The 12,806-nt window shown below is 40.3% G+C and overlaps 1 protein-coding gene across 1 annotated transcript; it reads right to left on the bottom strand.

The window, feature by feature from the left end:
- Nucleotides 1-4,508: 4,508 nt before the first annotated feature.
- On the bottom strand, nt 4,509-11,349 carry LOC103145569 (zinc finger protein 36, C3H1 type-like 1). The gene is made up of 2 exons (XM_007563046.2): nt 10,294-11,349; nt 4,509-7,319 (listed from the first exon to the last, which is right to left on the bottom strand). Exons 1-2 carry the CDS (start codon nt 10,345-10,347, stop codon nt 6,072-6,074), a joined length of 1,302 nt encoding a protein of 433 aa, XP_007563108.1. The 5' UTR covers nt 10,348-11,349; the 3' UTR covers nt 4,509-6,071.
- Between the last annotated feature and the right edge of the window lie 1,457 nt (nt 11,350-12,806).

Here is a 12,806-nt window from a genome sequence, read left to right on the forward strand (position 1 = left end):
CCGATTAGGATAAACTGCTACGGCTGTCACCACCGTCGACAGTCAAAACTGTGAACGTTGCCAAAAGCACGGCCTACCCACAGTGAACCATGCTGGTGACGGTATCATGATTACTTTCCTTCAGGAGGAACTGGGGTTCTGTCAAAGTCTGTGAAATCATTACCAGATCGAGACACAATTAAGCTTTGACAAAAAAAAAAAGAAAACCAATTGTCCAGGTGACTGCTAGAAAGCTGAAAAATGAAGACCGATTTTTTATTGCACAGTGAACCAAACCTTCGTAAAAATCAACAGAAGAAAACATTAAGTTGTCTTCACAATCTGGAAGATTTAGGGAACTTTCCAAGGCAAAGTAGGGAAATGTTTGATGCTGACATCTTCCTACCACAGAAGTGTGAATGCTAAGCATTACTTTAAGGGTGGGTACATTTATGCAACCAGATTACTACAGTTTATTTATTTATTTATTCATTTAAATATTTTTTGCAATTTTTAACTAAAACAAAGTCCAAGAACATTGAAATGACTGAGCTCCAAAAATTTTAATGGCAGCAAGATGGTAATAAGTTAGCAACAGATTATCATGCTTTTGTGCACCTACCTTGTTTTTTGTTTGCTTTTTTTATTTTTTTATTTTTTCCCCACACCTGATTTCCTTTAATCATATTAGTTGGGATTGGCTGGAACAACACTGAAGAAAACCTCTCCAGATGTGACAGCTGTTTGAGTTCGGGAAATGAAAATGAGTCTCGCTCTGAGCTAATAGTAACAGGTCCTCATGCACCCATATTGCTGGGCTTAATTTGCATTATCTCATGGGAAGACACAAAGTTTCTTCCTCTCAAACTCTCCCACAACTCTTTTCTCACCAGTTTTCATCTTCCTCCCCCTTTCTTATTTCATTCAACTTCTTCCACTCATGCATGGCGGGATGCTCAGGCTCACAGACACACAAACACAAACTTTGTCTCCATGGCCCATATGTTGACCTGTGGTGGACCTGAATGCAGCCATCTGCCTGCCTTTCCTCTGTCCCGCAGCGCAGGAGTGTGGGATAATGTCTCTAGGAAACAATGCCACATACCCATACAAGCACACACATGCCTCTAAACCCTGCACAGCTAACCAATCACTCCCAGGAAGGCCAACCCATCTGCTGCTGTAGAGACTAGATAATAGAGCTTGAGTGAGTGCATGTATGAGGAAAAAAAAATAAAGACTTCTTGTGAGTCAGTAATGAGGATCTTTAAGAAGACCATTCTCTTACTTTATCTGAATGATAGGCACCTGTATACATTTTGTGCCAAACATGGGAGATGCTATCTTTATTCATACATAGAGATAGCCTCTATATTTTTCTAACCAAAAAAATATTTGAAAACTGAAAACTAAAAAAATCCACAATCATGTTTTAGTCATTCGACTAGAGAAGACTAAACTAGGTCACACCTCACACAGCTGAGCAGGAAGAAAGTGGAAAGCGGTGTAAGTGGCAATAACACCAGAATAAACATTCTTACACAGCCTGAGCTTCTCTGTATTCTGTTATGACAAAATCACAAGATGTTATATATTGGGTTATGCTATGTTAGAAACCATCAGAGACAAATGCATAATTGTGTGTAGGAACAGATGTGTTACATGGGTTTCCAAAATGTTTACAAGTGAAAATCTGAAAGGTTTTCATGTGTTTCACATCTACTTCATCCTCTGTGTCTGCTCTTTAATCCGATCCTCCTATTTAAAACTATTGCACTCAGAAGTAAATTAATTGATATATATTCCACCTGTGTGTAATTAGTCTTCAGTATAAGCAGCTGTTCTGTGAAGACCTCAGGAGAACATTAATGAACAAACGACATCATGAAGATCAAGGAATACAGCAGAGAGGTTGGGAAAGCTGTGGAGAAGTTAAAAGCAGGTTGTAAAACCGTATCCCCGGGCTTAACGCGCAGTGCAGTCATTGGAAAATGAAAGTATGGCACAACTAAGCACGCAAACTAATTGGCTGGATAAAGAATGCATTAATCAAAGAACAGCCTTGAGGCCCCTGGAGAGTCTAGAAAAATCCTCAGCTTAGTTGGAAAAGATTCTTGATATGACAGCCATTAATCAAACAATCTCCAAATTGAGCTTCAGTTCATTTTGGGGAAGAAAAAGGCATTTAATACAGTAAATCACAAAGTTTTGCTGAATCTCTCACCTTACACTTCTAAAGGAAAAATGTTCCTCTGTGGCTTTATAATTATCCTGATCAACAATTTCTTATAAGTCCTGGGATCACACAAAGATCCATTTTGGGAACACTTGTTTCTTGAATAAAAAAAGGATTTGTCTAATCCAGTGCATTTGTTTCCCGTTCTTCTTGCTGATGATAGCAATTTGTTTTAGTTGTAAAATTTTCCCCAGCTATAATTACTAAACTAATGCTTACTTGGAAACTACGTGAAGTGTCATCTGTTTCTCTTGATCTTTGTAAATCTAAACTGTACATCCAGTTCTTCTCTCTAAACTGGAAGTTATTCGGTATGGGCGGTCTCATTTTCTGGTTTTCTTGGTGTGTTGATAGAAAAAACATATAAGTTGGAAAAAATAATTTTCATTTTATTTCACATACATTTTCTAAATTATTAAAATCATTAGCGTTATGGTTAACAGCTCCGCTGTAGATTTATCTATCTAATAGTGTAATATTAAATAGGAAGCTACCCATCATATCCATTATTTAACTGTTTTGCAAAATACATTTTCTAGAATTTTTGACATAGTAAAAATTCACACAATCATCAAGGCAGACATAGAAAACCTCTTTTTATAATTTAATTGTATGACACCTCAGAAGGCTGAAAACAGAAACCCGTCCATCTGCTGAACTTTCTACACTGAACTGCAGCATCTCAGTTCAGTGGCAGGTCCACTACATACTACCAAGAGTCGTGAGGTCAGCATAGGAAATCATCGGGATTTATCTCCCATCTCTTCAAGAACCCCCTATTGCCAGAGCAGATCTACCAAGAGGACCATAAAAGATTTCACTCGCACTGTACATGGTTTGTTTTGACTTCTATCCTCTGGAAAACGTCACAGCAGTGCAGAACAACCAGGTTTAACAGGATCTTGTTCCCCCATCACAAAACCACACTGTTAAATTTCTGTACACTCTTCATATGCGTTTCATATTTGAACTGTTTGAACACATGGGTTTAAATGACTCAGACTTACTGTCACCTTCTTCTTAATTTGGTTACTTACTGTAAAATGCTTTTTCACTCTTACTGCTTTATTACAACACGTTTATACTCATGCACTGTAACAAAACGAGTGCAATACCACCATCGAGAACAGTGTGCAATATTCCCTCTCATTCTAATACTGTTTTATATAATTTATTTCGTAATATTCAGCTCTGTTGTATAGTACAAATAACAGTTTACCAATCTATTCTTCTTTCATTCATTGGTTTATTTTTTTTTGCCAATTTGAACATTTCAAGTTGTAGTTTTTGAGTTACCTGAAGTGAATCTCACAATAAACCCTTTCTTGTTTCACTTTCACATTTTATCTTTTTGGCTCTGCTTGACTTCGAATTGTACAGATAGAATAAAGAAAGTCAATGCTGACAAAAACCAGCAAGATAACGCGTTTGCCTTTGCATGCAAGGAACACAGAAAGCCTGTGGGAGAAGGTGCTCAGCTAAAAATGACAAGAACATATTTTTTTTGATTGATATACAACATATGATAAGGTGTTAAACAAACATCCCCAATATGAAACATGGTGTTGGCAACAGCATGCTGTGGGAATGCTTTTCTTTAGCAGAGGCAGGGACGTTACACCGTTAGCCTCAAAGAAAACCTGCATCAAAAGATTTAATGTTGGGGAAGATGCAGAAATCCTGACAAAAAAACTGAGTTTCTAATTTTGTGAAGCTACCACAGACAAAGACCTAAGAGATTTAACTGGACCAAAAAAAGATTTCCACATATTGACTAACTACATGCTGTATGTCTCACCTTTAAAAGTGAGATATAGTATAAAAAAGTAAAAACATGGTCTCACATTTAAGCAAAAATGTATTTAAAAAGAAAAATCTTCTAATTTAAGAATGAAATGTTCAATGAATAAACATTTTGTGCTTGATGCTCACAGACAACTTTATAGCGTGACCAATAGTGGTAAGTGCAAAGGAAAAAAAAGTAAATTATAGATCTAAAATTTAAGACAAAAATTTTCATTTTGCTCTTAATCTTTATATTTGAACCTAAACCATTCACGGTCACTGGAGAAATGCAGTCAATACTGAAAACCAAATATGACAGTTAAGTCATTTCCTGCTTCCTTCCTTCCTTCCTTCCTGCTGCACCTAAAAACGTGTGAATGGCTGCAGATGCATGCAGTTCTGCAACAAAGTCAAAACATATGTAGATTACGCAAAAAGATGGAGCAAACGGAAATAATACGTTCTGCCTCATTAGCATATCTGTTAAGTGAGAAACAAAGACAAGCCATTTTTTTTTAAAAAAAGAAAAACTTTATTTTCAGTAGAAAAAGGCAGAAGAAACCCAAATATATTAAACTCGATACAAGCATTAACTGAGAAGTCCTCTATAAATACGTTAAAATAAATTAAAGAAATTAATTTACTAAAGATGTTCACCTTTATCTCTAAACAGGTCTCAAACTTGTCGACGAAAAAGGCGATTCTTAAATAGACCAGGAACGTCACGACGCCTGTTCGTCTAACCAACTACTGTAAACACACACGCACACACACACACACACAAAAAACAAAACAAAAAAAATACAGCCGAGTAATGTTTCTAGAACACTAAGCATACGTACTCTAAACCTCTACAGTATGCCGGATCTAATTCAGTAAGGCAACGGACACATTTCAAGTGGATCTTATCAGGAGAACAGTATGAAGCCGTAACAGCAAGGATTAACACTGGATGATGGAGAGATGCAACAAGACGAGAATCACTAAAACATTTGATGAAGGTGTAACGGTGCACCCGTGGACGAGAGCAAGAAAGAAAAAAAGAAAAATAAAAACAAAGACTCGCTAGTGGCAACGTCTGTGTCAAAGATCGATTCAAAAAAAACACCATTAGCACCTAAAATGGGGGTGTTTGAGAGAGCTGTTAAGAAGGATTCGATTTAAATATGTTAAAGCCAAATGCCAATCGCAGGCATCTCGTTTATGCTTCAAACTGTAGCTTAGACTTGCTGGTTAGGCATGCAACTAGCGCCCACAAGCTGGCAACACATACCAAGACAGTTTGAATTAATGCTTCCAAGAAAAAAAAGGATGAGACTCCATTTCCATCTCTCCAAACAAATCAGAATCTTGGCTCAACAACGTAACAGGACCCGATAAAAACATTACAGGCACATCGTTTAAAAGAAAAAAAAAAACAACAAAGAAAACAGACAACCCTCTGACTTATAGGTTTAAGGCCAATAATCTAAACATAACCTCAGACTGCACATTTACAAAGAAAAAAAAAACACACAAAACTATTTCACAAGCTTATAAACAATACTGTGTACAGTTATTGGAGCAAACTCCTGAACATTGGCCACCGTTTGTTCGACCGTAATTAGGAAGTCTGAGCTGCAAAAACATGTCCTCTTTGGCTTTGTCACATACTGCAAACCATTCATGAAACATTTAGACAAGTGAATGATTGTGCGGTTGAGCAAATCAATCGTATCACACTGATTTGGTTTTTTTTGTTTGGCTGTTTGTCTTCATGGCACATATAAACTATTTAGGTAAAGAATAAAAGCCCATTTGTTGATGTAAAACTACTGCGGTGATATGTATGCTTTAGTTTACGCATCAGTGTGGCTTGTGCATGTTGGGGTAATAATTTAGCCACATAAATCTACACAGGGAAATCTCTATAAAGTGTTAAGTCTGCCATCAAGTCCTCATCTCCTTTAATGCCACACAGTTTGTAAAGAACGTCTTATGTGTCAGTCAGGCGAAAATATACTGAGGTTAAAGGTGAGAACATTTCATTTCAAAGACCTCTGCTGCTATTAGCCAGAAGCCAGCAGCAATCCTATGGGACAGAGAGCTGGCTGAACACCGCCAAGCGCTTCCCGTTGCTGTCGTTGCTCCCCCCGCATGACTCAGAGCTGCTGAGGGAGCTGGTGGAGCTGCCGCCGTCCTGATCCTGATCTGACAGGGAGGTATAAGACAGAGAGCGGGCGCCAAGCGACCCCAGGAGATGGTCGGTGCTGCTGGGGCTCTGTCGGAGGGAGGGTGAGCTGGTGGGCGACAGTCCACTGGGGGAGTAGCCTGAGTCGGGGGAAGGCAGGAAGGTGGAGCGCAGGTCGGTTTGGGCAACATGGCCCGCCGAGGGCTGGCACTGCTGGACACCGGACACTTCGTAGGCGGAGTCCATCTCCAGGAAGGCGCTGGAGAGGAGGTCGGTGATGTCGGCACAGGAAGCAGGGGAGCCCGATGAGCCGCATGTAAACGAGGCGGTGGTGGCGGCGGCGGCGGCAGGGGGAGGCGTGTGGCCGGTCAGGACCGACTGAAGGACATGCTGAGGAGCGGAAGGAAAGCCGGCGAAGCTAAAACTCTGCCTGACCAGAGGCGGCCGGTGAGAGCGCAAGGACAAGGAAGAGGAGGAGCCTGCTGGCTGGTGAGAAACGCTAAGGGTGGAGGAGAACGACGAGGACGAGCGGGAGAAGGTGGGTTTCTTCTCCTCCTCGCTGTTGTGGATAAAGTGACAGCGGATCCCGTAAGGACAGAAGCCGATGGTGTGGAAGGTGCGACAAGGCTCCGTCTTGTACTTCGGATGTCTGTTTAGATCGCGTAGCTCTTCCGGGCCGTGGGCGAACTGGCACTTCCCGCCGTACTTGCACAGGCCGTTCTCTGTGAAAGATCTGCAAAGTTCGGTTTTGTAGCGCGAGGAGGAGCTGGATGACGAAGAGGCGGCGGCGGCTTGCAAGGCGGTGGGGCTCATGTCGCTTTGGGACGTCTTCAGTTCAGTGCTGGGCCAGTCTAGGCTTGCCGCCGGCATGCTCCTCGTCTCCACCAGGCTGACAGAGCGTTGGGAGAGAAAACCAAACTTTCCCCACTGGTTGGAGTTAGCAGCAAGCTGGGAGGGCGACGGGCTTTCCGACAGCTGCCCCCATTGGCTGGAGGCCAGAAACAGGCCGTCTGACGAGTCAGCGGGGAGGCTGGACAGAGAGAACGAGGAACTTCTGCACAGATCACTGCCGTAACCCGGAGAAGTCATGGCCAGGTTCACAGAGGGGGGCAGTCTGTTCTGCTCTCCAAGGTCAAGACTGAGTAAATGCTGTAAAAAAAAAAAATTAAAAAAAAAGAGGAAGAAAACGTGTTAAAATGTTTAACCACAACATTACCCCTACTTTGACGCTGTTTAAGATCAAGTTTTCCGATTTGAGGCAGTCTGAATGATCTGGGCTACAAATCCTTACAATTTTGTTTTTGTTTACTTTCACCCAAAATGATTTCACACAGAAGAAGCAGACCTAAACTTAAAAATCAGTTCCTTACATTTACAGCTGCACTCGGTGCCTTTCGAAATCATTACATAGGTTTTCGACCTGTTGTTGTGTTTCAACAGCAAAGCATCCTTGATGTGCACAATTCATTCAGCCACAGATCAGAGTTGGTACATTTCCTGATTTTAACAAGAATCAGCAGGAGAAAAACATAAAAATCTGAAGGTTTTTCTTTCTACATTGTACATCAACAGCAGAAATGTTACTGTATTTTCTTAATATGCATTTGACCTGACCAGCTGGCTACATCTGCTAACCAAAATGAAGAGTATTGAATGGTTGACCGATGTGTGCATTAGCTTATTAAGTCATAGACAAAATGTTATATTTGGTTGGTTACATACAGGCATCCAGCCTTTTGCTAACACTCAGCTTTTCATTGCTATGCTTGCATCCAGCACTCAACAGCCAAGGCAATGCATTTTCTAATTTTGCCAAACATTTTGCCAAATTTTGACTTTTTATTATTAACTGCAAGCCAAAAATGGGCTAAAATGAATATGGGTGAATATTTGAACTGTAAAATCGAGTGATTTTTTAAAAATGAAAATACTAAAACCAGAGATTTCTCAATATGCACCTTTAGTTCAATATAAAAACTTGGTGAAAATGTTGCTGTTCTCATTTGGTTTTATTCAGAAACCAGTTCATCGCTGTAAATTAGAAGAGTTTTACGTTGCTTTAATTAATATTTCTATAAAGTAAATATTTGCAAACCTTTTGGATTTTTTTTATTTAAAGTTATTTAGCTACTACTCCATGGCAGTTGGAGGCAAGTCAGTATAGCATCTAGAAAAATAACACCAAAAAAGTGTTATAAAGCACTTTTTAAGTATTAACTAACAGCCTGTCTTGGTTGACTTGGTAAAGAAAGTGAGGAAGTGAGCAGAGAAGTGCTGCTGTAGCTGTGTAGATGTAGGAAATGCACCACAGCCAACAGTCCGACAGCTTCTGGCAGCAAGGCACCCATCCCTGTGCAGCTGAATTAACAACTAGTGTTAAATCCCCTGAAACCTTGTGATCAATAACCTACAGCCAACAGGCCTCGGAGCAAGGAGCTCTCTTCCTGCCCGTCTATGGATTTCTCTCCTTCAGAGGAGGTGGAGAACATCTGTAAACAATACATGGGTGTCAGCTGAAAAGGCTCCACTTCCAGATCTCCAATAAGGTTTCATTCAACAAAGCAGTCACTCTGTATGCGTGACACTACATCTTTGCTTTGTCTGTGTTATGCTGTGCAGAGAGAGAGAGGATGGTTACGCATCCACATTCGTCCTTCTTATTGAGTATCTTAACCTGTTAATGGTGTCCTGAACCCAAAGGTGACCAGTTGTGATCACTGCATTTAAACAGTATCTGAAGCTAAATTTATTAACATCTGAGGATACTAAACGACAAACGATGTGGAAGAACGGAGTTACAAATGGCCTTCCTGGAGAAAAATCACTCCAAGTGCCGCTCGATGCAGCTTAAAAATGAAATTGATCTCCTGCAGGATCAGAGGGCTGATGCTGCGCCTGAGATGATCCAAATTTGTCCCCTTGTTAGGTTTAGTGTTTTTACCGCATTTTGTCTTAATTGAGGCTGTGCTTAGATAGAATTTCAAACATGGTGATCAAAACACTTTGGTTGCTTTACTCCATGAGCCTACCTCCAGCTCCAGTTCTTTCCTCTAGCTCAAGTCAGAGTTGAAGCCAAAACTTCACCAGATTATTGGTGCCAGTTGCTATAAAAGAAACACTAATAACTGCCCCACTTCAGTACGAAAGGGGGTCAGAAATTGAGAAAGAAAGAAATATTCTTGTTTTACATTGTGCATTTGGCAGAGATGCACCAATAAATTAGCTGATATCTGGAACTGGGTGATTTGTGGATGCTCCATCCTGACCAGCGACTGGGTGGTTAAAGGACAACAAATAATTTTTTTTAAACTATGCCATTTAAATCAGAATAAAATTTTATAAAAGCTGATCACAGTCACCTCAGCTAAAAGAAATGTGCACAGGAAAACCAAGTTGTTTTCTTAATAAACAACAAACGTTATAAACACAAGCCAAAGTCGAATGTAATGGATGGTTTGTAAAGTCAAAGGAAAAACAAACATTTTCAGAGTAGTTTTTATCACCATAGGTATTTGCTGCTGTTCTGGACATAAGCTTAAAGAAACACAGAAACTTGGGTATGAAGCTAAAACGAGCTACAGTATAAGCAAAGCAGAAATATGAACAGGCGCTCAGTGACTGCAGCCCAATACGAAGAGAAAAAAATCCTTAAGTTACAACTCAGTTTGACTTTGCCGTTTTGAATAAACTTTTTTTTTTTTTTTTTTTTTGGCAGTTACTTCTTTAAGTCGGCGGCCACTTTACTTCAGATTCAGTCTGAAAAGGCGGGGAATAGCTTGAGCGCTATATTAAGCATGAAAAGTTGTAAGAATGTCGCTCAGTTTGATGATAGGCCGCTGTTATGAAGAGGCTGCTGAACAGGCGCCACAACGCTCAGACTATTTAGCTTCTAGTTAGCAGACAAAACAGTCAACAACAGGACTAAAACCGGCCCTCGACCCTGAAAACAACCTTTCTGTAACGCAAGGCAAGAAAACGCAAAGACACAACTAAGTAAACTATTTGTAGAGTTCGTGGAGCAGCTAAAAAGCTAATAATGTTAGCACCCTCCGGAGTTTTAGCTAACCAACTTGTCCTCCGCTCAACTTTTCTTTTGCGCGTTTCCGCCCCCTGTTTCGTTTACCTTGCTCATTATGTCTTCCAGTTCGGAAAACTGGTTGAGAGGGTGAGATGGCATTCTCGCCTCTGTGTGGTCCAGTTTACCCCTGCTGCGGCGGGCGTGTGCAGTGCGCTGGCATGAGTTTCGTCCGAAGTTTTCAGCAGTGCGTCGTTGCTGCTAAACAAGCCCTGAGACGGAGACCACGTGTGGATTTAAAACCTAACAGCGCCGTTTGGCTCCTCCCACTGGAGTCTGAAAGTATGCAGGACACCAAATCAGCGATCTGCTTTGATTCAAGAAGAACAACTCATTGGACAAAAATATGTATTTCTTTATTTTTTCCAGAGTGATATAGTTCATATGAAGGAGGCTGTTGAGGTATTGAGGAAACCCAGGTTGATTTAATAGGAATTTTCAGCTCATATGTATTGTTAGATTTGGCATGTCCCCTTGGACTTCACAGAACTCCGTAGATTCTCTGAGCCCATTTTGCTGTCCAATCAAACACGTTGAAACTGTAGTTATTAGTTTAGACCCCATAAACAGGAAGTGCCACAACACGCAGTGGACTAACAGCAGCATTGAACATGGCTCAAATTGTCTCTGAATTTCCAGATGCAACATTTTATTTAATCTAAAAAAACAAAAAAAGCAAAACATATCTTTTTTCTCATTATCCCAGTTCACAAGTGTGTTTAGCACAGTGAATGAAGAAGTTGGGGTCAGATGTGCTACACACATTTCGGTGTGTACAAGTTTGATTTGTGAATATCTCAGATGAGCTCTTGCTTCAAAATCACAGAAAGGGCTCCCAAGTTCCCCTTTTACTAGTGTTCCTTTTCTGCCACACTTTTTCCTTCCACCCAACTTTCAATTAATATTCATAAACAACCAGATTTTTCTTTATTAATGATCATTTGTAGCTTACCGTCTTTCTTGAGTGTCATCGACTATCAAGTTAGTAGTTCTTCCTATAATTGAGTTAGCATAGCGTTGTCAAAACAATGGTGGCCTGTATTTTATAGTGCTTTATCAAGTCTGTAGTTAATTATCCTATACATTCCCACATTCACACCCTGATGGTGTTAAGCTACATTGTAGCCACAGTCCCTACCTCCTGAGCCACTTTCGCCCCAAAACAAAAAATATTACTGTATATATGTATTTTTTTTATTTACTGATTCTGAGTAAATAGAATCAGTAAAACCCTTTTCGAGAGTTTTTTCTCTCGAAAAGGGTGTCCCATGCATATCTCAGCATTGCCACACCAACAAACCTGAAAACAAAGAGCTACATTAAATAGACTGAAGAAATGTAGAAGTGTGTAGTCTCACACCAGAAGAAAACAGGCAGATAAGAAGACACCTGGACATATGGTTAGGAACGACTGCCTCTGGAGACAGCCTAACAATCTGAGACAGATGAAAGGAAGCAACGTCTTTGATTTCAAAGGCAAAGGCAGATGTGTGAAAATTTCCACTGCAGCTGAGCTGAGCCATGAAAATATAAGTCACACTTTCACACACAGACGTGAGTTTGATTTTCTGTCTCGGAACGCCGGCAAAGGAAGTTATATATTATCGCAGGTTAAAATTTGACATCACTGTAGCTGGGAGCTTCCACTGGCTATAGACCTGCAATCCAGTCTTGAAAAACACCACAGGACTTCTAGTTAGCCCTGCGGCTAACTAGAAGCCACAGAAAACCTAATCTCACTACCATCGGAGGCGAGACGGCTTGTTTTTACAAAGGCAGAACAGACACATCCAGACAGGTTCACCAGGAGGGAAACTATCAGATCTCTGGCATTACTGGGAATTTACAGGAGCATGCTCATTTTAGTTTGCAATAATTCACACTAAGGAGCATAGGCATCATGGAAGAAAATGGGAACTCACTTTACAATTAAATAAACAATGTTATGATTGTGACAACTTTTCAAAGTATGAAGCTATTCTAATTTTTTTGGCTAGCACATTAAAAGTGCCAAACATTTGAAAAGCATTCTGCTGTGTCTTTAAATGTTCTTTCTACTAAAAACGTCTCTAATACTTCAACTCAGACCTCTAAGCCGCCTCGAAAAGATGTGATCAGCTGAGAACAAAGCCATCCAAAAAGCTTTGTTTTACCCCAGCCAACTGGTCCCCATTAAGTGTGTGTGTGTCTTTGTGTGCATATCTGTGGGCATACTTGTGTTTGTTAATGTCTGAAAGTGTGTGTTAAACCGTCCCAGAGATGAGTGTGCGTCCTATTGGTCAGATCTACATACCCTAAAGGATGTGGTCAGCCATATTTCTGCTCTGATTTCCTCTTGAAATGGAAAGAGTGTCACAAATTGAAGGATATCTTAGTATACCCAACACTTCACTTGTGAACTAATTTGCTTTAATTTATTTGTATATGTGAATTACTTGGGTTGTTTCTGACCCCTGGTGTAAAATGTATGTGGCATGGTCAAAATACTTGTGACCATGTGATATTTCAGTTTTTCTTTTTTAATAAGTTTGCAAAAATTTTCACATTTTTGTTTTTTTCTG

The sequence above is a fragment of the Poecilia formosa genome, unplaced genomic scaffold (assembly GCF_000485575.1).
Source record: "Poecilia formosa unplaced genomic scaffold, Poecilia_formosa-5.1.2 Scaffold144, whole genome shotgun sequence".
NCBI classification, from domain to species: domain Eukaryota; kingdom Metazoa; phylum Chordata; class Actinopteri; order Cyprinodontiformes; family Poeciliidae; genus Poecilia; species Poecilia formosa.